The sequence below is a fragment of the Sphaeramia orbicularis genome, chromosome 3 (assembly GCF_902148855.1).
Source record: "Sphaeramia orbicularis chromosome 3, fSphaOr1.1, whole genome shotgun sequence".
Classification (NCBI taxonomy): Eukaryota; Metazoa; Chordata; class Actinopteri; order Kurtiformes; family Apogonidae; genus Sphaeramia; species Sphaeramia orbicularis.
The window spans coordinates 28,746,717-28,772,454 of NC_043959.1; the positions used below are offsets into that span (position 1 = coordinate 28,746,717).

Below are 25,738 nucleotides of genomic sequence, written 5' to 3' on the forward strand. Positions count from 1 at the left end.
CCGTGAAATAATTGTGACAATGCGATTTATTCTTAATAGATAAAGCGTATCAATATATAGCGTATAATATATAGTGCCACATCGTAACAAAAGTTATCTCACAACACTTTGCATTTAAAGCTGCTCTAAACCACACTCTTAAGCCACTTTACAGAAACCCAACAGAATCCTCTTGGAGCAAATTGGCACTCAGTATACAGTATAAAGGGTAAAACGAGTTTAAAACAGGTGATTACTGATGTGTAGAAATAGGAATAAAAAGAGGAATCTGTCTGAAAACCAAATTATTCCAACTTTATGGGCAACAGTGTATTAGATCGACCACACAGTCCAGCAGCTCTGTAAGACAGGTTATATTAAGGAACATTAATGGTAGAAATAACAGCAGTGAGTAATAAAATTTGTTTTATTTTCTGTTCTCTGCTTTATTCAGACAAAAAATCATTGTGGCTGCATTGAAAAAAAAAAAGTAGAAAAAGAAACCATGAAAACATAAATTAATTTCATCCAGTTACGACGAAACAAGGATCTAAAAGTTTCCTCAAGATACAACAAAATTATTTTTATCTTGTAATCTTTCTTCTCAGTAGTGCCTGCAATAAACCGTGGATTGATACTGAAACAAATTGAATCAATCTACAGGATTATTGATGGCTTTGCGACAGTGTCCTCACTTGACAAATGCTCCGCCTGATGTGGCAGATGGCGTCTTTATCAGTCACCTGACAAGACACTGTTAGTCAGAGGTCATCACAGTCCACGTCTGTGCTCTGCAGAGCCGAGGACCAGGCCTGGTCTGAGGGGGGGTCTGGCAGGACCCAGCCCTGAGGGACCGGGGTACCGTCAGGATGATCCGCTGGCACCAGAAACGAATCCCATTCTCTCCTGAAAAACAACAGTTGAAGCCTTTGTGAATAATAGATGTTCATGTGCTCCACCTTATTTCATTTCATATGCAATGAATAGAACGGATGTAGTGTCTTAATATGAACACAAGATGACGCCAAAGCAACTATGTTTCATAGTAAATAATATTTTTAATAAGTCAGGAGTGTCAAAGTCATTTTAGCTCAGGGGGCACATACGGGGCCCAATATGATCTCAACTAGTAAAATAATAACATAATAACCTGTAGATAATGATAACTCCAAATTTTTCTCTTTGTTTTAGTGCAAAAAAAGTAAAATTAAATTATGACAAAGTTTACATTTGGAAACTATCCTTTCATAAAAAAATATGTGAATAACCTGAAATTTCATGGAAAAATAAGTGCAATTTTAATACTATTATGCCTCAACTTATCATTTATACATGTGCATTACAGACCACAGTGGATCTATGAAGGCACCAAACATTTAGTAACAGGCAAAATATTGTTAAAATTTTAGAGATTGAAGTTTGAAACTAAAATGAGTTTGACACCCTTGACTGTAAATATCTTCAGTGTAATTTCAGCATGTTCAAATTCATCCAGCAGGCCAGATTGGAACCTTTTATCATGACAGTTTTGGCCCACAAGCCCTACGTTTGACACCCATGTAATAAATGAAACAATGAAAAACCTGTGTAAATTAATACAAAACAGTCCACTTTAGAATATTTGGGCTCAAAAGTCATGTAATATGTGTGTGTTTACTCACTTCATTCCTAAATGGATAAATCAGTGTTCATGACAGGTATTTTATGAGTATTGGTAGGTACACTGTCTAGAATTGATAATATTTAGATGCATCGATCTTAAGATTTGGTTAAAAATGGTGTGACAAACTTCTGCCCATTTTGGTTTAAGAGAATTTTTCTATGTGCAGTTTTATAAACATTCTTAGGTATGTAATAGTATGATTAAAGCCAGATTTATTAATTTCCTATTGTCCTTTAATTCCATTGGATACTTAAGAATTGTATGTAGGAGACTATGGAGGCATAAGGAAGGAACTAAATACATAGAGAGATAGACATTTATGTTTAGAACTAAACTGTTTTAACCTTGGATTATATCCTTTCATATGACTATCTATCTAGATTCTATTTATTTATTTATTTTATTTAACCTTTATTTAACCAGGGAAGTTAGCTGAGAACTGATTGTCATTTTCAATAACAACCACACAAACAGAATAAACAACCGAACAGATTACATGTACAACAAATCACACAATGTCATGTAGCAAATAGAAAAGCTAAAAACAGGTGCATCTATCTATCTATCTATCTACAGAATTAACTAGAGTTCTAACCTGATCTGTACTAAAGCGTGCAGCGAGTGCTCAGCCTGGGTGTAGTATTCTCTGAAAGGCTGCAGGCCCGGATCAGGAGGTACTTCATCTGTGAAATCAATAGTAACAACAAAAAGGATTATCGAGACTTTCCAGACAGCGTTAAGTGTCGTTTCGGTGCCGCAGAGTGCACTTACCTCCGAACAGCATGGCGTCCACTCGGCGTTTCCTCTGCAGCTGCTTCTCCTTCTCCTTCTTCACTCGTCTCTCCAGGTCTCTCCTCCTCTCCTCCTCCTGTTCTCCTTCCAACATCACCATCAGCGCCTTCTCCTCTGCCGAGTAAACAGCTGTCCTCTTCTTCATCACGCTCCTCAGCTTCTCCAGCAGGCCGCTAAACGCCTCGTCAGATTCCTGCTCAGTGAAGATACCTGAGACAAATGGTTTTATTTGTACTTGTTGTCTCACTCCTCAGGGATCCTACAACACCGATAAGTAGATTGTCAGGCATATTGATATAAACTTCCAAAGTAGAATGAGACAGTGCCGTTTTGCAGTGTTTGCATCTTTCCTCTTTCACTCTTTTCCTTAATCTTTAACTTTATTTTCCTCACCGTCAGCAAAACACATCACACAAACTGAACTAGATGAAACTGGACTAATCAAATATTTGAATGAAAACAGAATCACTATAGAATTAATAAGACCGATACTGTAACCAGACTTACACACTGTCTTATACACTGTCTTTACATTTCATTTGCATCACAGTCTGTTTTAATCAAAATACTGTCATGGGGCTTTGCTCTTAGAAATGAAAATACTTCACCGAATTTTCCACTAGTTTGTAGATCATTAACCCTTTATAGTTCACTCATAGAAGTACTCTGAAATTCAAAATTTCAACCTTAGTGTGTTATTGGAGGACATAACAACACTTTATTACTTTTGTGAAATTTTTCAACATTTTTTTTGCTGTGTAGAAAATCAAGGTCAATGAAGATACCATATTTGGATCCTTGCCCTTATACGGCAAAAAAAAAAAAAAAAAAATCCAAGAAGTAAATATAAAAGATACAAGAAAAACACATGTAAGCCGGAAGGAAGATGTATTTTAGAACATTAAAACATGACTTTTAGAACATTAGATCAACATAAGTGCTGATCCAGACACCTGTCAACATCCACATTCTCCCTTTGAACATCATTCCTTACATTAGTAAGGCAAGGCAAGGCAAGGCAAGGCAAGTTTATTTGTATAGCACATTTCAGCAACAAGGCAATTCAAGGTGCTTCACACAGGACATTGAAATAAAAGAAACAAAAAGAAACACATTTAAAACATTATAAAAGAAACATATAAAAGGTGATTAAAAACAGCAAGTAAGAAAACAACACATAAAATCAAAAATAAATAAATAAATAAAATAGAATAAAATAAAAATAAAAACACACATATTAAAGTAAAAGTTGCAGTGCAGAGTTTCAAAGAGAATATAAAATGTAAAAAGTCAAAAGCCTTTTAGTCAAAGGCAGCAGTGAACAGGTGAGTCTTTAACCTGGACTTAAAAGAACTCAGACTCTCAGCAGACCTGATATTTTCTGGTAGTTTGTTCCAGATATATGGAGTATAGAAACTGAACGCTGATTCTCCATGTTTAGTTCTGACTTTGGGAACATAGAACCATTACTTCATGGTACCTAACAAAGTGGGTACACTCACTGTTCATGCAGAGGTGGACCTTACAGACCCTGGAGACCACATTGGACCTGAGATTGTTTCCTCACTGTCCTCACTTCAACTGTTACAGTCACTGTCTTGCAATATGTGCAGAAATGACCAAAAATAGTCACTTGCCCGATAAAGGGTTAAGGTGCTTCACAGGTTACAGCAGTTTTCCAGAGTTTGTTGAAGACTTAAACACCTAAGTTATGCAAGAAATGCTCTTTTACAATAAGGATATACAGGGTTCCTACAGGTTTCTACAAGTTAAATCTAAGACTTTTTAAGATCTTTTTAAGACTACTTAAAACAGAATTGAATGCCTATTTCACAGCCATACTGACAAAAATTTGTGGCTCCTAGAATTTAGGAAGATGTATTGATTTACTCCAACACCTTGATTCCCACTGTTCCGAGTCATTTGTCACCGGGCTCTGCAAAGTTAGTGATAAATGGTTCCTAATTTCAGTATAAATTGTCGGGTTGGAATGGGTGGAACTGAGAAGAATAACGTTACTTTCTTTGCAGCTTGTACACATTTAAACACAGTACAGAGAACAAGTTTATGGCAAAATAACGTAAGGCCTACCATATCAAATGTAATACCTTTAAAAGACTTTTTAAGGTATTAAATGCAGATTTGTAAATTCAAAACTTTTAAGACTTTTTAAGACCCCAAAGTAACCCTGTATATACAGAGTTAAAGTCCTGGCCCTTCCACTGTGCCCCTGTCTGAAAAAGTATGAATGGTGGTCAGTGGCAAGACAGAATTTTTTGGTCCTACTTGAATTGTACTGAGATTTACACATATATTTGTTAAAAATAAGTTTGAGGCAAGCAGGTCACGGTCTGTGTCACTGTAAAACTACATACCGGTACATTCATTTCTATTAATGATTTTGAAAGTATCATGGAGAATGTAGTGAAGGAGGAATGTCACTGTTTTTCTTGATGCCATTATGGTTGAATAGTTGTTATTGTGTTTTATTGTTCATTGTTTATCATGTATGTGTTTTATGTTGTTTGGACTTTGTATGGCTGCTACCTTGGCCAGGTCTCCCTTGCAAAAGAGATTCCTAATCTCAATGGGACTCCCTGGTTAAATAAAGGCAAAATAAATACATAAATAAATAAATAATAAAGAAACATCTAAAAGGTCTGTGGACTTCATCTCTCTTCACACATGATACACCATAGCAACCAACAATGAAAAGGGCACAAATTTTAGCTTAACCACCAAGAATGAGGTGAAAAAGTATTAAAAGAAGTCAAATTCACCACAGTCTGGTCATGACACATCTTCATAGACTCTGAACAGACAGTGGACAAATAAAGTTATGATGACATCACCAACAACACTTTCAGGTGGGTCGTCTTTAAATTTGAATCACAAAATGTGACTTTCTCGACTTGAAAAATTGTCCTTTCAGTTGACAGGTATGTGTAAATAATGGCATCATTTAACGGGATTAAAAAAAAAAAAAACACTTGCCTCTCATCATTGACTGTAGTGCAATTTTTTTCTGAAAGAAAGTCCAGTGGGACACATCTGAAAGACTCTCTATTTAACTGAAAATGAATCTGACCTTTCCTCGACGCTGCTTCTTTCCTCAGTTTGCGCAGTTTCTCCAGAGATCTGAGGACGTCCTGCATCCTCTTCACATCTGCCTGCTTCTTTCGCACTTCACACAGAACAGAGTCTGCAGCCAGTTTCAGCTCCTGTTCCTGGGAAACAGAACAAAATATTAAACATCTGCTTCTATGTCACTAACTATTATGATCATCTTACCACTGTTTTAAGAAAAATAAATGAATTAACAATAATGTGGTGGGTCTGATTCTAAAGCTTTTCCACTTATTGTATTGTGGTATCCACTGAAAACTAAGCTACACACAGAAACATATTAATGAATAAATCTGTCTTTTTGTCCTTTGGTTGAACCCACTCTCTTCTGTAAAGTCTTGAATGTATGACTTTTGCTCTAAATGTTGTATAAATAATTTGGTTTTCTCCTTCTGAAACAAAACAGACTTTCTAAATCTACTTAACACTTCCCTAAATGTCCACTTGAGATGTGATGGATGTCACTTGTAAAGACAAACCCTCAGAGAATTATAACCTGACTCTGCAGCGCTACAGACTCATTTAGACTGTTTAAGCTCATTACTTTGGTTTGGTGGCACTTTTATGGTTCAGCTCCATGGATCTCTTCTACTTTCTTTGCAGACACTGTCGACTAATCAAACTGCAAAGCACACACCGTGCACTAGTTACTTAGCAACAACCTGATGGATGTAGGTGAGGGTCCAACAAACTCCATATGACTTTCTCTGGATAAGCACCACTTTACTTCTCTACTTTTACTTTTCATAATTCTAAATGCAGTGTGTAGTGACATCTAGTGGTGAAGTTAAAGACTGCACAGCTCTAATCCATCCTCAAATACAGTGACTGCAAAAAATACAGAATTCCCTTATTATTGTTTGTTTCATCTGTTCAAGACTATTTAGATATAATCACAATTAATAGTGACAGCCATCCTCTACAAAACAGAAAAAAGAGAAGAAGACGAAGACAAAGACAAAGAAGAAGAAGAAGAAGAAGAAGAAGAAGAAGAAGAAGAAGAAGGCCTTTCTGAGCGGTGTTTCCAAATGTGTCATAATATTGACCTCTGTACAATCATTAATGCCAAATATTGGTAAACATACAAAAAATTGATTACTCTGAATCTTGATGATCTAACTTTAATTAACTTCCAAAAAAACATGCCTTTAAACATATCATATACTCATATGACATTGTTCCAGCAAATTATACTTATGACAGTGAAGGTGACAGTTTTTGGTGTTAATTATTATCTTCTTTATTAATCAGAAATAAAAGGTATTTTGCACTCAATACAGAAACTGGGGGGTCAGTAGTATATTTACACAGTGAAAGACTCTTGGTTATGTTTTGTATATGAAAATGTATTTTAAAATACATCCTACCCACTGACAGGTCCCATTGGAATGGGATGATCAACATTTATTGATAGACATTAATAGACATTAATAGGCTGATAAATTAATTCATTCATTCATTTTCTGAACCCGCTTTATCCTCACTAGGGTCACGGGGGTCGCTTGGAGCCTATCCCAGCTACATAGGGGCGAAGGCGGGGTACACCCTGGACAAGTCGCCAGTTCATCGCAGGGCTGAACATATAGAGACAAACAATCACTCTCACATTCACACCTATGGGCAATTTAGATTAACCAATTAACCTATTAGTGCATGTTTTTGGATTGTGGGAGGAAGCCGGAGTACCCGGAGAGAACCCACGCAGACACAGGGAGAACATGCAAACTCCACACAGAAAGGTCCCACCCCCCGTCGACTGGTGTTGGAATCGAACCCAGGACCTTCTTGCTGTGAGGCACGAGTGCTAACCACTGCACCACCGTGTCGCCCTGATGGCTGATTAATGTACATTTAATTCAGTTCTTAATGCTTGTAATGGAGTATGTTTACAGCGTAGAAGTAATACTTAACCCTTCAAGTCCTAAACAATTGGCAGCAGCCAAAAGTATCTACTGATTTAAATGCTTAATAACTTCTGATCCAATAATTCTATCAACATGTAAATAATTCAGGTAAAATGCAGTTTCTCAGTCTTTCATGGTCACCACATATGACCCATTCGAACATACAGAGGCTCACACATCTTCTGACGTATTAATTCACTAGTGAAACTAGTGTTGATAAATGACTGTGAATGTAGGATGCTCATTTTATGTCTAGTTAATGATATAGCTTTTTGATGAAAAGACCACTTTTTCTTTAACTGTTTCTGTCTTGATATAACAACACTTTAATTTACTCTGAGCTTTCATAAACATCTATATGATCAGTAAATGAAACATAGGAAAATGCTTGATTTTTACTGAAAAATGCAAAATGCATAGGTTAATGCTATAATAAATGGTGATAAATACCTTAGAAAAGGTTAAATGTAGAGAAAATTAATTTGAAAGTTGCAACAAAAATAGTTGTAGATCTTTGTAAATGTATTCCATCTTTCTATGGCACATACTAAAAGTCATGGGTTTTTGTGAGTTTTCCTGAGCATTTTTTCTCTTACCTTTACTGGAGATTTATCATGTTAACTTATCACGAAATGCTTCTGTTACATTGTACACTGAATATACCTTTCAGCTGTTGATACACAGTCATAATATGCTTGTATTAGACTAATATGTAATATGTTTGATATTGCCTACGTCTATGATTGATTCACCGGGTGCCCGTGTTCATCTTTTGCTCCAAGTTCCTTGTCATCATAGAGTTTGAAGAAATAGCAGAGGCATTGTTAAAAAAGAATATATTTTGTTGAAAAACAGAAAACAAAAGATAAAGGCCTCATATGTCAATATACATCTACACCATTTTGTTACTGTCATGTACATGGATGTACAATTTGATTATTAAGTGTTAAACCATGTTAGTTGCTATAATGTACATTGTATATCATACGTTACTATCACTTCAAATTCCAAACTATACATCCATATGAATAACAGTGAACATTGGGACCTGGTGAATCAATCATAGACAAAAGCAATATCAAACATATTAGGCTACATATTAACCAATAAAGACACAGTACTACTTTAGTGGCTGTTCCCAAATGAATTTTTCTCTATATTTAACCTTTCTTAAGTGATTTATCACCATTGATTGTAATATTATCCTCCTTACCTTGCATTTTTCAGTGTAAATCATGTATTTTCCTATAGTTATTTTACTGATCATGTAGATGTTTATAAAACCTAGGAGTGAAGTTGAGAATTATTATATCAGAAACAGAAAAAAACTGAAGAAAAAGGGACTTTGTCAGCAAAACATATCAATAACTGATCATTAAAACAAATGTCTCCATCCACTGTCATTGATCCAACCCCATGGGTTTTATTGGTGAACCAATGTTGTAAAAGATGATAGTGTTTCCATGTTCAATATGGAGCCTCTGAACGTCCAAATGGGTCATATCTGATGACCATGAAAAGATGACAAACTGCATTTTACACCATTTATTTACATGTATTGATAGGATTAGTGGATCAACAGGTATTAAACAGTTTAGATCAGTAGATGAATTTGGTTACTAGTGGCTGTTTGGGTCTTTATGAGTTAATACAATCATATTATGACTGTATATCGACAGCTGAAAGGTGTATTTGGTGTACAACCAAACAGAAACATTTGGTGGTAAGTTAACATGATAAACCTCCAGTGAAGGTAAGAGAATGTGCCTCTTTCTACTTACTTTCTTCCTCTCCTCCACCTCGTGTATCTTCTTCATCCTCCATTTATCTATGGCGGCCTCCTTCTCAGCAGTCTGAACCTCCTGGTGTTGCTCCTCCACCTGTCTTCGTTTCCTTCCTCTCATCCTCCTCTCCCTCGTCTTAGCGATGCGGGACAGTTTAGTTTTCAACCTCTGTAAACTATCACCGTCGCTGAGCAGTTTCAGTTTGTCTTCGAGCTCCTTCTTCATCTCTAAAGCTTGTAAATAAGAGTCGGTCCACGCACACTCGTTCTCCAGGTTGAGTTTCAGAGCTCCACAGGACTCTGACAGCCGTGACACCAGCCGGGCAGCACCGTACAGCAAGGCTCTCATGTCCGGAACTGAAATCTGAAGTGGTCGTGGAGTCGGTGGGTTCCTACAGGATTTACCTTTATCTTCTACGAATCTTTTCACCCACTGTTCGTCCTGTCGTTTCTGAACCACTGATTCATCTTCAGGTTGTGGTTGTGTTGTTGTTGTTGTTATTCCCAGTCTCCTGCTGAAAACATCTCCATTGTCAGAAAAACCCTGATATTCATAATGTTTCTGGTTCGACTGTACCGCTGTCTGGACGTCGAACTGACCGGTCTGGGGTCCGGGTCTACAGTTCGGTTGAAATGAAGGGGTCCCGGTGCTGCTGTAGGTGTTAACCGGAGCGTTCGGTGGGATGTTTGGGAAGTGGCCCGGTGGAGGTGGAGGAGGACAGCCGAAGGGTGGCGGCGGGACCGTGGGGTCGAAAGGATACGGAGGAGCTAAGAGAGGACCACCGAAACTCCCCGGGGGTGGAGGTGGTGGGGGGTAGTCGTTCCTGAATGCGTATGGGTGGGGGTTATATCCCTGTGTGGTGCCCCACGCAGGGGGAGCCGTGTTGTCCGGTAGCGGGGAATCACCGGTGTTACCCGGGGGTGGTGGTAGTCTGTTGGCGGCGTACGGAGTCTCCCGATAACCACTTCCGTAACCCTGAGGTTGCTGTGTATCCGGTGGAGCATGGTGATAACTGTTGTCCATATTATTATTGTAAAAAAAAAACAAAAAAAAAAACACAAATTATATGAAAAACTTTGATAACACTAGAATGCACAGTCTGTGCTTCATCGTCGCCATGTTTACGTGACGTAGTGAGGGCTCTTTCTTCTTCTTCTTCTCACATTTGTGACTGTTTTGATTCCTTAGTGAATTACAGCGCCTATGCTAGTAGTGGCCACAATTGGTACTGCAACTTCAAATTTCGAATGTGTGACGTGTATGAAGGTAAGGCAAGGCAAATTTATTTCTATAGCACAATTCATACACAGGGCAATTCACAGTGCTTTACAAAAATGGAAAAGAGACAAGTTAAAAACACACAACTATAATTACAACACTATAAGTACTCAGAGAGCGCAGACCTCCACCAAGGCAGATCAGTGGGCCAACCCCCACCCCAATCACCACCAATATTTAATTATTTGTTCCTTGCGCTAGTATCAACATTTCCTGAAATTTTCATCCAAATGCGTCCATAACTTTTTGAGTTATCTTGCACACGGACAGACAAACCAATGCCTGCAAAAACATAACCTCCTTGGCGGAGGTAATTATCGCCATGGTTGTTACTGTTTGTATTGTTGATACTTTCTTGTGAGGGTCTCCACCACCTTCTACTTTCTTCTCTCTCCCCTTCACACACACACACACACACACACACACACACACACGTCAGGTCCAGCATCAAAATGTGGTTCAACAAAACTCATAATAAAGACAGTAGAATACCAAGGGGAGCTTCAGATACTTTATGAAGTTTCCCTTGGCAAAGCAAATTTGTTCAGCACCAAAAGGCAGCCAGACTACCATTCTGCTGTTATGATGCTGGACAAGACAAGTTAGAAAAAAAAAAAAAAAAGTAATTTTTTCATACCAGGCTACTTTAGTGCAGAGCTGAGTGAACGGAGCTCACCAGTTTTATATGTTGGAGGAAAAAATAAAACTTGAGGCATAAAATTTCAGAAAAAAATTAACTGTATTCAAAAACAAATGAGAAATGTTACACAATCTTTGTAATTACACAAACATGTTTAGATACCAGTGTTAATCCTTTGACTTTGTTAACAGTAAACCAGTTCACTGCTGGCAGTGTTAACCACAATAATAATAATAATAATAATAATAATAATAATATACACAGAAATGAACACTTGAGGCAAACAATTCAGGCAATTTATGAGTGCAACGTTTATCGAATCCATTCCACATAAGGCAAGGTGTTGTGTTTTTAAAGCAAAGCGGCCCATTTATGTACAAGTAGGTATCAAAATATTGCTTCATCTGTAAAATAAAAATATACTCCACTAACTAGCTGATTGAGTATTGCGCTCCATAGTAAACCCTGCCCCGGGGGAGATCTGGAGAATGTCCTTTGAAATGATCAGAGCACGGAACTGTGGGAAATCAGAGCTTCAGAGGAAATGGCCACAGTGTTAGTTTTTTTTTCCTTTCTAGAACGAGGGGAAACGCCGTCTCACTGGTTGTCATCATCATCAGCGGAGTCGTGTTTATTACTCAGGTGGCTCTCGTGGACCTCCAGCTCCTCGGCGCTCACCATGGCGGGGCTGATGGCGGCGTATCTCGTACCGTGGAACTGACGCAAATGGATCTGGATACACAGGACATATAACATAAGAGTGACAATCAGAAACATCTCACAACAAACAGTCTGAGATGTACACATGGAAAATGACTTAAAACAACTTTTATCGAACACAGTAACACTAAAAGCTATGACAAAAAGGATGTTATGTAATGGTATCCACATTATGTGCATTTTTAATTAACTTTTTTGGAGTGAATAATCGAGTTTTGTTGAGTCATCAGCAGGTGGTGCTGTAGTCTAACTTATTCATAGCTCTAATAAACAGAAACATTATTTTGCCGTTTTCCATCTTTTATATCTGATACTCCCTGTTGGATCAGACATGTTTTCAATCTGTATCAGAATATTGGGGAAGATGCTATGACAGCTGATTTAATTTATATAATGACTTGTTTATATATTTTTTTTTCTGAATTAATGTAAGCGTTGCGTTTTGGATTACAGTAGGAATGCATGATTTACATCTTCTGTTGCACAGGGGAAACATTTAAGTGTTGCAGAACTTTGTGCCAGGTGTCTTTTTGTCTTTATCTTAATGCGGAGAATGGCATTCAAGATTTGTTGAGACTTCTTCAGTTGTATTACAATGCCTCTAATAAGCTCATTAATAATTTATTTATTTTTTGGGATCTCGCGTGGATGGAAGTTATCTCCCTGCTCCCTGCCAATGAGTTGTACATTTATGTTTATAATTATGTTACATTGTGTGTACTTTCACCAGTGAGTTATGTTAAGTGTCTGTTTTTTATGAACAGTTTGGTGGTAGATTTTATGTCAATGATTTGGAAAAGTGAAATAAATCCACCCCTGTGCTGAATAGGGGTCCTGTCTATTCCCTGGAGGGAGTAAAATAACAAGCGTTACATAACAATAACATGAGTTAAGTATTTGCTGCCAGGATTAATTCATCAAAGGTGTTTTGATGTCCTGTATGCATTATTGTGTGAAAAAAATAAATAAAATTATACATACATGTATATATTTTTTATAAAATGTGCGTAGTGACTGTTTGTACCTCTAAGTTCCAACTCATTAACATCTACAGTGGAAAAAACCATAGTAAACACCTATGTAAAGATATACTTCTACGTCAAATATGAGTATAGTTTTCATTCATTACAATTTTGATTATATATACCTAATATTTGGAACCAATATTCACTTTTCAAGTCTTTGAAAAGGTTTGTTAAGCCTCTTTGTGTTATTTATGCAATAAATTATATACGTTTTTCAAATTGGATTGTATCTTTTGTGTGTTTTTTGGCCTTTTGTGTTGATATAGTAGGTGAAAGTGAAAAAATAATAGGCAGTTGAGATAGATGAAGTTGTGCTGAAAAAAAAGAGATACCAAACATGGGTATAGTGAACATTTCTTTACATAGTATATAAATGCAAAATCAAAAGTACTCAAAAACAGCCAAAATAGGCTCAGACCCCTAAGGGGTTAATCACAAACTGCCCACACACACTCATACACTGTATAAAACTCATAATCATAACACTTTATTGTGTTACTCTGGTTCACTCTGCAGTGCAGCTCTGTGGAAGCTCTCTTGTCTTTTAACATCTTACTCACAGCTACTTTGAGTTAGACTTCGAAAGGCAGATAAGTGTTTAGAAATAGCTGCACTTCTCTTGAATTCTTTAAAAATGATGAGGAAATGAAACCAGACTTATCTGTTTCAATGATCAACCAACAACACAGAGACATGATTTGTAGTAATCCTTGCCTGTATGTAGAGGTTGACTTCTGCGCTCCGGCACAGATAGGGGAAGTTTCCACCAGTCTTTAAATGAGCTCTCCTGGCATTTGGATACAGCTTGTACATCTCCTCCTTGGCTTCCAGAGACAGCGCGCTCTGATCAAAAACCTGATCAGGACGACATAAATACATCCACTGGTTTTAGTATGAACGAACAGGAACTAAAACTTCACACTGAATGCACAACACTTACATCTATAATCGTCACAGCCACGTCCTTTATTTTGTGCGGCTCCACGTAGGAGTTCTGGCAGTTCAGTGTTAGTCTGGATGCTAGTTCGCTTTGGTTTAGACTCTCCAGCTGCAGAAAACATGAAAAAATGTAGACACTAAGCATCACAGACTTATCCTCAATTAGATGTTTTCACTCTAATCTAGTAAAATAACCCTCTCTTTTATTGTCTTGTATGAACAAAGAAATATTTTCAAGAATTTCATGTCTGTCACAGATCATTTCAGCAAAGCTTTCTGAAGGACACATGACTCAATGACCACAGCGGCACATCTCAAGCAGCTTCACTGACAACACACAGTCTGACAACAGAATGAGGGGATTTAGTACATGAATGAATAGACATGATCTTCCCACACACATACTCTTCATGTTTCTATTTTTTAATTTATTTCCCATATTATTTTTCTCTTACATTGTGTTATCTGTGGTGTGGATTCTCTCAACTTTTAGGGAGTGTTCACATGTGTGCTTTTTTAGTCTGTGTCCTGAGTGATCTGATCACAAGTTGAAAGCACGGCGAGGTGTGAACGCACCTTGACCACATTGGAAGTGGTCTGGGATGGTGATAACTGATTTTACATTCACCCGTGCATGTCGATCATATTCAATACTCAAAATTCAAGACTTTAACATCTCTGGGTTCAAGGTTCCTTCTGGAAGAGGTACATGCCTGACCGGTGACTCATATGAACGTAAACTTTCAGCTGAGGCTCACCCTGTCAACCATGAAGTCGATTGCATCTGCCATTTTAGGGTCCACAGGTCCTTTAGCGAAGTTCCCCAGAACTATCTTCTTCAACATGAAAGCTGGCATCAGCCAAAAGCTGCAAAAAACAAGACAGAAAACATGAGGCAATGAACACAGATGTGAGCATGTGCATAAAGATGCTCAGATAAACTCTGACCTGTTTGCCGTCCACGTTTGGTTAAAGATGGAGGTGTCACTGAAGGAATTACACAGTATCAGTGAGTGCACCCGGGGGGATTTGTGTGTACACTCTGCAAACTTCTGGGCCAAGAATCCACCCAAAGATGCACCGAACAGGTGAACCTTTAGCAGGTGAGAGTCCACCGTTATTCGTTTAGAATCAGTGACACATGACACAAGAAGAAAACTTAGACACACAGACTTACTTTATCCAGCTGGAGGTGATCGAGCAGCTTCCTGAAACCGTCGCAGAACTCCATGAGGTCCCAGTACACCGGGTACTGCAGCTGAAGTACAAAAAAACACAGAGAAGCAATAAGGTACTGATGTAATACCGACCCTCAACACTTCCTGAGAGAACCCCAACAGGAAGTCACACTGTTGTAAATCATAAGAATCAGATGTTAGAAAAATAAAATTAGAAAAAAGCAACACAGCTCATAAAAAATGAATTACAACCATTTGGCTCTGAAGTCTGACAGTATATATCATGCATGAGCACAGATAATAGAATGGTTTTATTGGTTATATTTTATACATTGGTGTTTACATTTGATATTTTATTCACCAATATTTATGACTGGCCTGTATTAATTTTGTTTGCAAACTAGAAGGTTCTGGCACAACTTCCAACCTGCAAGGAGAAGAAAAACTTATGGCAAGAAATAATTCCAAGACCTCCAGTTTAGAACTTCACCTCTGAACCTAGACCAAAGTGTTTTGGCTTGTAGCCAGAAGACACTGGTGTAGCTTTAGAGTTAAATTAAGTTGTTGATTTTCATTTTTAGAGTTCAAACAGTTGAAAATTTGCACAAATTAAAAAAAAAAAATTAAATATCTCCAAGTACTGTGACTTTACTTTGTTGAAGAGATCATAGGAAATAATAAGATAATAAGCTTTTCTAGGTGTTAATTTCATATAAATCTTGTTTTTTTCCAGAAAATGTCTAGATATGTACTGTTATCTGAATATGAAATGAAAGTTAATTGGGGATGAGTCCATGTGATTTCCAGAGCTGGTCTAAAGGCCTGTTTCAGTGACTGCTCACAAAAAGAAATCTAATAGTGAAAAGTCTTGTTGAATGAGCCTTAAAAATGAATGAAGATTAGTGCGTTTTAGAACATCACAGGAGAAATCAACCAATATAGTAACACATAAGGTTACAGCCCAAGTGGAAAGTGCACTCATGGAAATCTAAAAAGCTTTCTTTTTTGTCAGGGGGGGTGTAAACAAACAAAAAACAAATGAATATTCCAAAGAGGTTTTATATTTTTGCAGATATCATGTACAGGTTTAGTTAAGTTGTAATTATACAAGTATTGTTTTAGGTTTTACATTTTATATTATGATCTTGCTTTGACCGGTATTATATGACTATTCTGTTTTAGTATGTTGTCTAAGCCCTTTTTATTACTATGTCAATGTTTGAAACTTTCTGTAAATCTATCTGATAAAACCTGTCAATTAAACTAACAAGATTCTTCCAGTAAGTTAAATATTAATACTGCTTTTGTCATTTCAACCTTCATACATTATATGAGGATTGATCAGACGTGTGTTTGAACACTGGTTCTATCATGTATCATAGACACTCAAGAATGTTACACATCAGATATCAAGTGTGCAACAAGTGCAGCCTAAGCTGAAATGTGATGAACTCTACATGAACTGCACATAGTTTACAGAGCAGCGATACAGAGGGGGGAGCAGATTCACTTGGCCTTTACTGTTCAGTCAGAGTAAACACTGAGCTCTGACAACAGAAGAGGATGAGTCAGACTAGTGTGGGCTGACTGGACCTTTGACCGGCACAGACTGTGTGTTGGATTACATATGGTTGTCTTCCATCAGATTGGCTTTGCAATCACAACAGTCTTTCACTTTGTACAAAAGTGCAGCACGGTGATTAGGGTTTACACGTGGTTATCAATTCTAGAAAAGTCGAGGGAATCTCCTAAACTACAATGACATCAATCATTTGTGAATATTTAGGAAATAAATTGATTTTGTTGCTTACAACACAGTGAAAACATGTTGGGTAGGAGACATATTTACCACTGTTTCAACATATTTCCTTTCTCGTCATTTGAGAACTGAGGGCAGCAGTTGTTGCAGTTTTAAAGCTGGATTTTTTTGTTTTGTAAATATCTGTATTAAAAAAAAACAACAAAAAAAACATCTCAGTCATTCTATAAATTCAGCAGTGCATTTAGAGAAAGGGCAGGGAAGCTATTTTGTTTTGTCACTTTTCTTGTTTCTTTGTTTAGGGAGGTAAGATATTGTGTTTTGTTTTGCTTCTTTTTGTTAGGTAAGTGGGAAATCTAGTGTTTTGTTTGTTGTTTTGGCTGCGCTTACCCTGAAGCTTTTCTTTATTTTTGTAAGTAAATTAATGATCTCGGATTGCAAACTCATGCAACACTGGTCTTCCTTGGGAAAGTGGGGAAATTGGAGAGTCTCCTTTATGTCAAGCTCTGGTTCTCTGATGCCAGGCTTAACAATTTTCAATAGGACATCGTGATGTGGACAGCAGGTACGTTTTCCAGTGTCCTTCCGGGTCCATGTTTCTACATTCATCATGACAGAATGATGGTTTCTAATGTAAAACTGCCTGAGGACTGGAAGGTCATGCATATTCCACAGGGTTTCCATCTTTGGTATTTACAAAGTGGGATTTTCCCAAACTCCATGATTTATTTATTTATTTTTCACAATATGATGTATAATGTTATAAAAGACTGAAATTTACAGTGATTTTGGGTTGAAGCAATGTTCTTTTTGAAGTGACTGACAGTTCTCTAAAAGTGCTGAGCTACGACCCATCCAGCCATGAAAAGACAAAGCTTCACGCTGTTACTAATTAACCTGCTACATTACAGAACAGCCATGTAATTGGCTTGAGAGTCTGGTTTCAACCAACTCTATATGTAAAGTGTAATGAGATAACTTTTGTTATGATTTGGCTCTAAATAAATAAAATCTGATTGACTGAATGATAAACTTCTCTTATTTTGTCAATACCCCTAGTGTTTGACTGCAGGTAACAAAATCTAAAATTGTAAAAATAAATAAATAAAATAAATATGAAATAAAGGTTCGAGCTAAAACAGATTTCCACTTTTACTGTACTGATGAAAATGGAAACAGGATTTTCAGCTATGCAATTAACAGTCACAGCCACATCTGAATTTAAGGATGGTGCGTTCGACAGAAGTAAACTTACCGAGATGACTCTGTAGCCCCATCCTGTCAGAGCCAAAACCTGCTGGAAAAACACCTCAGCGGTTCCACTGACCGGGGGGAGGAAGATGATGGGGCACCTGATGCTCTTTGGGCCTGCATCGTACAACGACCACACCTTACTGTCATCATCATCGACAATAATCTGATGGGAGGACAGAGGAAGGAAGTTTTAAAGGTTTGAATGCAAACAATGTGCTGCTTCCATCAAACTGAAACTGGACTGAATATTCACATTAGATGATCAGTGAAATAAACCACAGAATGTAATACAGCTTTACAAATTAGTGAAATAAGAGAAGTGTAAACCACTGGTGTAATGACTTCAAATGGTCCCCAATATAGCTTTGTGTGAAACCAATAATATAATTACACTAGCCACTTTTACACAGAGATTACGGAAAAAAGGTGAGATGGTATTCCAACCTTTTTTCCACCATTGACCAATTTACACAGCCGAGTAAAAGGAGTGACAGAGGTGAGACAGGCTGGACTTACACACAACGGACCTGCATTCCGGAATCAAAGGGGTGGGTACGCAGCTCAATGTATAGTGTGATGTATAACTTGGGCCTCGGAAACCCCCCGAGCATAGCGGTGTTGCTAACCTCCCCAGAGTCTTTCACCGTTCCACAAATGTTAGCATGGATAGAGTCCTCCGCCTGAAGTGACAACAGCTCACGGATCTCGGTGTCTCCCCAGTTCGACATCTTTCCGGTCACATTGATATGTTTGTTTACTGTACACTTTCTCTGTACACTCCGTACGCTCTCATTTTTAAATCCCGCCAGCGTGGGGCTCGCACATGCAGTACTTCATCAAAACATCATACCTTGGTTGCGGAACCAGAGGTGTTCCTTTTACACAGTGTTCTGGAATCATGTTTTCATCTTTATCCCAGCTCTGTTACTACCTCCAGAGGCGTTATAGAGCTGCGATAAAGGTGAAACCAAATGATCCCACCATTTCATTTACACTGATGTCGTTCCGGAATAAAGGCAAACTATTCCCATGACAGAAGTGCAGTGTAAAAGGGGCTACTCATTATACTGATAGTGGCATTAGAGTGTTAACATTCAGACTCTCTAGACCACACAGCCTTAGTGACCTTTGTGCAGAACAATGGAAGATGTCGAAAAATAGTGAATCAACACTGACCTCTGAGCATTTTTGCACTAAACATAGCCTAGAAAATAAAGCAGAAGTTGTTGTTGCTTTGGAAAATGAGGTAAATGCAAACGAGGGAAAAAGTGGAGGTGGTGAAACCAGACAGAAACAGAACTGGATTTTAGTTTTTGGTGTTTAATTCAAAGTTATTCTAAGTATATTTTCATTCAGACCATATCAAACAGCAGCTTTAGAGTTACACTGAACAACTAAACCATTCCCACTGTATTGATAGCTGTGTGTTTCTCGTGTGAATACAAACAAATCTTAACATCAGATTTTTAACATCCTGATTGTCTTGGTTTGGATCTTCCTACAAGAAAAGAAGCTCATGGGCTTTGAGATCCATCACCAGGTTTCAACATGATACAATGATTTTGCCTCCCATGTTACTATATTAACATAGCTAATGTTTTGCAGAGATTGTAATTGCGTGTTTACAGGACAATGATAGTTCATAACAAGAAAAGGCTGATAGATGGTTGTTCGCTGATATCACCACCTCCTTATTATAGACTGTTGAAGTGAACATCTAAGGGTTGTTTCATGTTGATTACATTTGATGAAGTTTGTTCATCACAGAGTTTTCAATGCCTCATTATAATGACTTGTATACTCAAGACTGATTCATTTATTCTGTTTTTAGTTTGGGTTTCTTTCTTTTCTTATTGAGCTGATGAAAAAGTGAACTTCCCCTTGGGGATCAATAAAGTTCATCTATATCTGCAATTTCTGAGCTAAACGGTTAAAACTAAACAAGATGCAAGATGCATGATATTAGACATTAACCACTATTGCCAACTTCTGCAAGTACTGACAGTTTGTACAATTGGTGATGATTAATTGGTTCGTCTTTTCTTTGGATCACTGTGTGGTATTTACTATAGTTGTAGTGACACCTATTTGAAGTTCAGAAATCTTCAACCAACACACAGGGACCACTGAAGTGACACTTATCATTTACTGATCATTAAAAAACTAATGTAGTAAACTATACCAATATTTAATACAACTCTAAGAGCACTTGCAAAGTCAGTCCTGCACAGTACCACCAGTCCACTTTATATTTCATTCCACAAAATTATTATATCATACACAAGAAAAACAAGCAAACAACTCATGACCTATTTTTCCTTCCTTTTTGTCAGTTGACAGCGATGCCATTGAATTTTTTTTTTTTGTTAACCAACTGAATTTCGCCTGGGGCGCTCCTATGTTAAAGAAAGAGACAAACATTTCCAGCCTCCACCCCTTCTTATGGAACTGCTCCATAATTTAAGGAAATGATCACGTAACCTCCACGTTGGAGGCAGCAACAATAAACTACACGAACGGTGATGTCATATGTTGTTAGGACGTTGTTTAGTGCAGGTACGTTCATGTCCGACAGCACCTCAAACTGTCCAGCAGAAACCCTGGGTCGTGGTTATTATTCTACAGACTGTTCCGCTTCAGTTGCTGGTTAACACAGTGTTGGCTCTGACAGCTGACACCTGCTTTACTGCTCTGGTTTTACTTCCATAGCGAGTACATCTCTGCTTTTCCAGGCACGTCACACTGCGGATCACACCTCAAAAGTGTTTTTCTGTCTGCTTTTGTTTGCCCTGCCATTTATGCAAATCAATGAGAGGTGCCAATGGATCTGATATAAATAGATCGAGGTAATTATGGCAATTATGGCTTCTTTTTCTTTCTCTCTATTTTGTTAAATAATGTGTTTCCATTCTTAAGTGGTTGGTCTAAATTTCCCCTAGGTATGACTGTGATAAACTGGAGATATTTCCAGTCTCTACTCTCTACTTTGCTTTTGCCAAATGTCAACTGGGCTTCATAAAGGTTCAGAGATAACTTATAAACATACAGCTCTGGAAAAAAAAGACCACTGTAAAATTATCAATTTCTCTGATTTTACCATTTACAGGTATGTGTTTGAGTAACATGAACCTTTTTGTTTTATTCTCTAAACTACCGACAACATTTCTCCAAAATTTCAAATAAAAATATTATTTAGAGCATGTATTTGCAGAACACGACACATGGTCAAAATAACAAAAAGATGCAGGTATTTTCAGACCTCAAATAATGTGAAGAAAACAAGTTCATATTAATTTCTAAACAACTCAATACTAATGTTGTAACTTGGAAAACTTCAGAAATCAATATTTGGTGGAATAACCCTGATTTTCAGTGACAGCTTTCATGTGTCTTGGCTCTACATCACTGCTGTTGGATGACTTTGCGCAGCTCCTGGCATAGAAATTCAAGAAGCTCAGCAATGTTTGATGGCTTGTGACCATCCATCTTCCTCTTGATTATATTCCAGAAGTTTTCAAAGTGAGTTCAGGTCAGGAGATTGGGCAGACCACGGCAGGGTCTTCATTTGGTGGTCTGCATCTACACCTTTATTGACCTAGCTGAGGCCAGGCGCATTGCCCTGACAGAAAAAACTAGTCCTCAGACTTTGGGAACATTGTCAGAGCAAAAGTCGAGTACTTTTCAATAGTTATTTTTGGATTCCAATTACTTTTGTGGTACTAATAGCACTGTTTTTGCCACCCAGCTAGTTCTATTGCAAGAAGATAGTAATGGCCACAGTAGTGTTTTCTATTTCTCCTTCTTCAATAAGACATGGATCAGGTATTTATTAAGTAGAATAAGGTGTGCTTGCATTGGAATTCAACAGAAACAGGAATGGAATGGCTGTCATACATGCAGACATGCTGATTTCAGAGGAAATTGCAGTGATCTCTTAATTTTTTCAAGAGCTGTAGGTGTGAAAAACTGGCTTAAGCCATACTCACACAGGACTAGCACTACCTGTGAACCACTGGTAATTCCTAATAACTGCACAGGTTGTCTATTATCTTAATCCAATACGAATTAACCATGTCTGTAATTTGTAAAGTAAAAATGCTATTACAAATTCCAGCTACAGCAAAGAACATTTTTCTCTTTCAGCAATTATCTTTAAGTGGTGAACCTACCCTTGACATCAGAACTGATGAATAATGTCAGTAAATTCAAGTTGAAAAAAACAGACCTTGCTTATCCCTTGAAGGGGTTAATTTCCAAATTACAACAGGTTGTACTAGTTTCATGCAAACAGGGCTTTAGCCAGTTCCTATAAAGAAATGTCAGAAGCTTCATGTACTTGCTCTCTCTGAAATAGGCATTTTTATAAAGACTTTAAAAATAATCAGAAACAGCTATATTGGCCACAGTTGTGCACACAAACATGGAATTTGACTTCCATTTATCCTTAGCCATCATGTACAATTGAATCAATCAATCAATCAATCATGTGGTAAAAAACACTGACATTAAACAGAGTGAATGTTATTTAATGTTATTTTTCAGTCTCTGGTAAACTACAGCAGATTACTTTTGTTTAATTTGAGATCACAGATCACTGGACCTGAGCTGCTCAAATTTCATAGTGTAGGCCTATATTCTTAAGTGTAACAAAATTGAAGGTGTAAACACAGGCGTAAAAGCACTGTTCACTTAAAATATCCCAGTAAGAATTTTACAGTTTTGTGTGATGGCTACAAAATGCAAGGGGTGAAGGATTATTCTGACGGATCACTATTCAAGTAATGTTGCTTATTCGTTTAGATTTTTGTCCAGTAATTGTTTTACTTAGTGGATACTGGACTCTAAACATCCTCCAAATGGTATCAGCTTAAATGACAATGGGGAAGAAAAGTATAGATCCACTCGCCTGATGTTTACCAGAGTGCATACAGTACAGTGTGATAGTCACTGTAAGCATGTGACAGACTGACTCACAGGTCTACATTTGCCTCCTGATCAACATGTGCCGTGAGACAAATCGCTTTTCTCCCCACACATAAAGGAGAACTCTCACGAAACCTCAGTCTGACAGAACGAGAGGCTCCAGGATTGGGATAACCTGTGACTGCACTATGAGACAATGTTGTGATTTGAAACCTTGAACTAATAGCTTTGTGTAGTATCCTGGGGAAACATGAGCACCTATTGATTGAACTGACAGAGGCAGAGAATTAATGTAAGGGAAGATAATACAGTCAGGCACAAACACAATGACCCCACACAGGAAATGTATAGAGTTACTCCATATAAACAGATCCACAGATTATTAACAGACATGATGTAGTACTGTACTCAAATACTTTTGTATGCAGATATTGTACTTCCGTGTTTCCTGTTCACTTTATTTGAATCCTGTGGGGTTAGAAAGCTATTCACATGATGAGAAATGAACTGCATTTTGATAAGACCATGGACACTATACAGTACTGTGCAACAGTCCTAGGCCAATAGTAGGTTTGTTGGTTTCGCAAAGTTGAAATGACAACACATGCATTTCTCAGGCTCTGTATTAAGATGCAATCTGGATATATGTGAAGTATGTAGAGCAGTAAAAACAAAAGTTTCAGGGGAAAAAAAAAAATGCTTCTATAAACCCAGGTTATGGTATTTAGAGTAATCTCCCTTTGCACATAATATCTCTTTAACATATCACATTAAATAGGGACTTTAACCTTTACAAACCTATTAGTAAATAAATATTGAATAAAAGTAAAAACCTTCAGGAAATATGGTGTTTTTCAAACAAAACTGTATAGACAGTGTTAACCCATAAAGACCCAGTGCTACTTTTGTGTTAGTTTTCAAATTAATTTTTCTGTCTATTTAATCTTTAGTGATTTATCACCATTTATCATAATATTACCCTCTCCATTTTATTTTTTTTGAGTGAAAATTGGGTATTTTCCTATATTTTTAATTACTGATCATGTACCTTAATCATCATGCTGAGATTACATTTGAGGGTTATCATACCAAAAACAATGGAAACTTGAGAAAAAGTGACTTTTTCTGTAAAATATGTCATTAACTGAACATAAACTAAGTGTGTCCATCCACTGCCATTGATCCAACTCCATGGGTTTTACTGGTGAATCAATGTTGTAGACGATGACAGCGTTTCCACGTTCACTACGGAGCCTCTGAACATCCAAATGGATCATATCTGATGACCATGAAAAGATGATAAACTGTATTTTACACCAATTATTTACATGTATTGATAGGACTCTAAAATTATAAAACAGTTCAGATCAGTAGATTCTTTTGTTCACTGGTGTACATTTGGGTCTTTATGGGTTAAGTACAAAAAAACCTAGGGCACACTTCAGATTTTCTGTGTCTTTTAAGACTGTGCACATATTTCCTGCATTTTTGTTGTATCTGAAGAAAAAAGAATGAGGAAGAAATATGTATGTTCATTTCAATCTTGGAAAAATAGCAAAGCTAAAAGTGGTCCAGGACTTTTGCACACTACTGTACATGTACAGTCCAAAGAGCTACAGTAACAGTTCATCCACTCATGTATTTTTAACATACAGTACACATCCTCCTACATATTAAATGTTTTCCTCAGCAGAAGCACAGAAGCAGCACTGGGTGTTCAATTGTATTGACAAGAAATTCCATCTACTCTTGCAGATCTGCTCAAGTATTTCTAACACTCAACATGTAATCACTCTTGTATGTATGTGTTAGAAGTATGTACCAGAACTACTACTCAAACAAGGCCTCTGTTTTCATCTCTGAGTCAGGTGCTAGTCCAAATCTCTTAATGCAGTGCCCAGTTCAAGCCTTTTGGGATAAACACACAAGAATAGTCACATGCCCATCTATAACAGCTACAAACTGTTTTTCACTCTTCCCCCTCATATTTATGATAGTGTGCAGATGTGTATTTGTTATTTTTACACTTATATACACACTGTCTGCTTTTTTTTTTAAATTATTATTATTTCTATAGTTTTTACTCTTACTTCCCTTGTCATGTGCATGCAGTGGGCCCTGTTACAACCATAACCACCATAACATCAGAACCGAAAGGAAAATGGTGATGTACTTACTCTTTTCAGAGGCACTGTGCTCCTAAACCAGTTATAGTCAGGAGACACTTTAATCTCCTCCATCTGTGGGAAACATTGAATGGGAAAACAGTCAGGAAATACAGCGAATAGCTACGTCATAGAGATAGTTACTGTCCAGATGAGCACATTAACATGCTAGCTTAACCGCTGCTGTGTATTTGACTTATTGAAATACATTAAAAAAATAAATAAAAAAAAACATGACTAGTCCGTGTGTGGCCGTTTGGAGGCAACACCTCGGAGTCCAACGTCACGGTGGACAAACTCAATGACCGAATATGAGCCACAGTAAACTCACTGTGTCTAAACGCGATTTTGTGGGTACTGTTACCGTTTTCGTTGTGGATGTTATTCACCGTGTCCGTGGAATTTTATCCATGTCTAGATAGCATTTTCTCCGGCTAGGTGGTCATATGACTCGACTTTCAACGACTTCCGCAAAGGCTCTGCCTCGTTATTTTTTTAAACACCGCCCACCAGTGTCTGTGTCACAGCCACAGATTGAAGCTGCGGTGCGTTTGTACCAGTGGAGGTGGATTCTGCTTATTAGCTTTTAGCCTAGCTTAGCTTTTATAG

General features: G+C 37.5%; 2 protein-coding genes across 2 annotated transcripts; both read right to left on the bottom strand.

Annotated features, from left to right (window-relative positions):
* Nucleotides 1–100: 100 nt before the first annotated feature.
* On the bottom strand, nucleotides 101–10,342 carry pdcd7 (programmed cell death 7). The gene is made up of 5 exons (XM_030128133.1): nucleotides 9,246–10,342; nucleotides 5,523–5,661; nucleotides 2,414–2,644; nucleotides 2,238–2,325; nucleotides 101–885 (listed from the first exon to the last, which is right to left on the bottom strand). The coding sequence occupies exons 1-5, from the start codon at nucleotides 10,269–10,271 to the stop codon at nucleotides 741–743; spliced, it is 1,629 nt and encodes a 542-aa protein (XP_029983993.1). The 5' UTR covers nucleotides 10,272–10,342; the 3' UTR covers nucleotides 101–740.
* Nucleotides 10,343–11,246: 904 nt separating this feature from the next.
* On the bottom strand, nucleotides 11,247–25,695 carry spg21 (SPG21 abhydrolase domain containing, maspardin). Its single transcript, XM_030128148.1, has 9 exons — nucleotides 25,494–25,695; nucleotides 25,142–25,204; nucleotides 18,043–18,204; nucleotides 15,028–15,108; nucleotides 14,799–14,944; nucleotides 14,609–14,717; nucleotides 13,852–13,959; nucleotides 13,626–13,766; nucleotides 11,247–11,898 (listed from the first exon to the last, which is right to left on the bottom strand). The coding sequence occupies exons 2-9, from the start codon at nucleotides 25,202–25,204 to the stop codon at nucleotides 11,764–11,766; spliced, it is 945 nt and encodes a 314-aa protein (XP_029984008.1). The 5' UTR covers nucleotides 25,494–25,695; the 3' UTR covers nucleotides 11,247–11,763.
* Between the last annotated feature and the right edge of the window lie 43 nt (nucleotides 25,696–25,738).

Coding starts and splice junctions, on each gene's coding strand:
- pdcd7 (XM_030128133.1), bottom strand. CDS start 10,271: ATGGACAACAGTTATCACCATGCTCCACCGGATACACAGCAACCTCAG. Junction 2,326..2,413: donor GGACGCCATGCTGTTCGGAG/GTAAGTGCACTC, acceptor TTGATTTCACAG/ATGAAGTACCTCCTGATCCG. Junction 886..2,237: donor CACGCTTTAGTACAGATCAG/GTTAGAACTCTA, acceptor GTTGTTTTTCAG/GAGAGAATGGGATTCGTTTC.
- spg21 (XM_030128148.1), bottom strand. CDS start 25,204: ATGGAGGAGATTAAAGTGTCTCCTGACTATAACTGGTTTAGGAGCACA. Junction 15,109..18,042: donor GGGGCTACAGAGTCATCTCG/GTAAGTTTACTT, acceptor TTTGTACTTCAG/CTGCAGTACCCGGTGTACTG. Junction 13,960..14,608: donor TCGACTTCATGGTTGACAGG/GTGAGCCTCAGC, acceptor TGTTTTCTGCAG/CTGGAGAGTCTAAACCAAAG.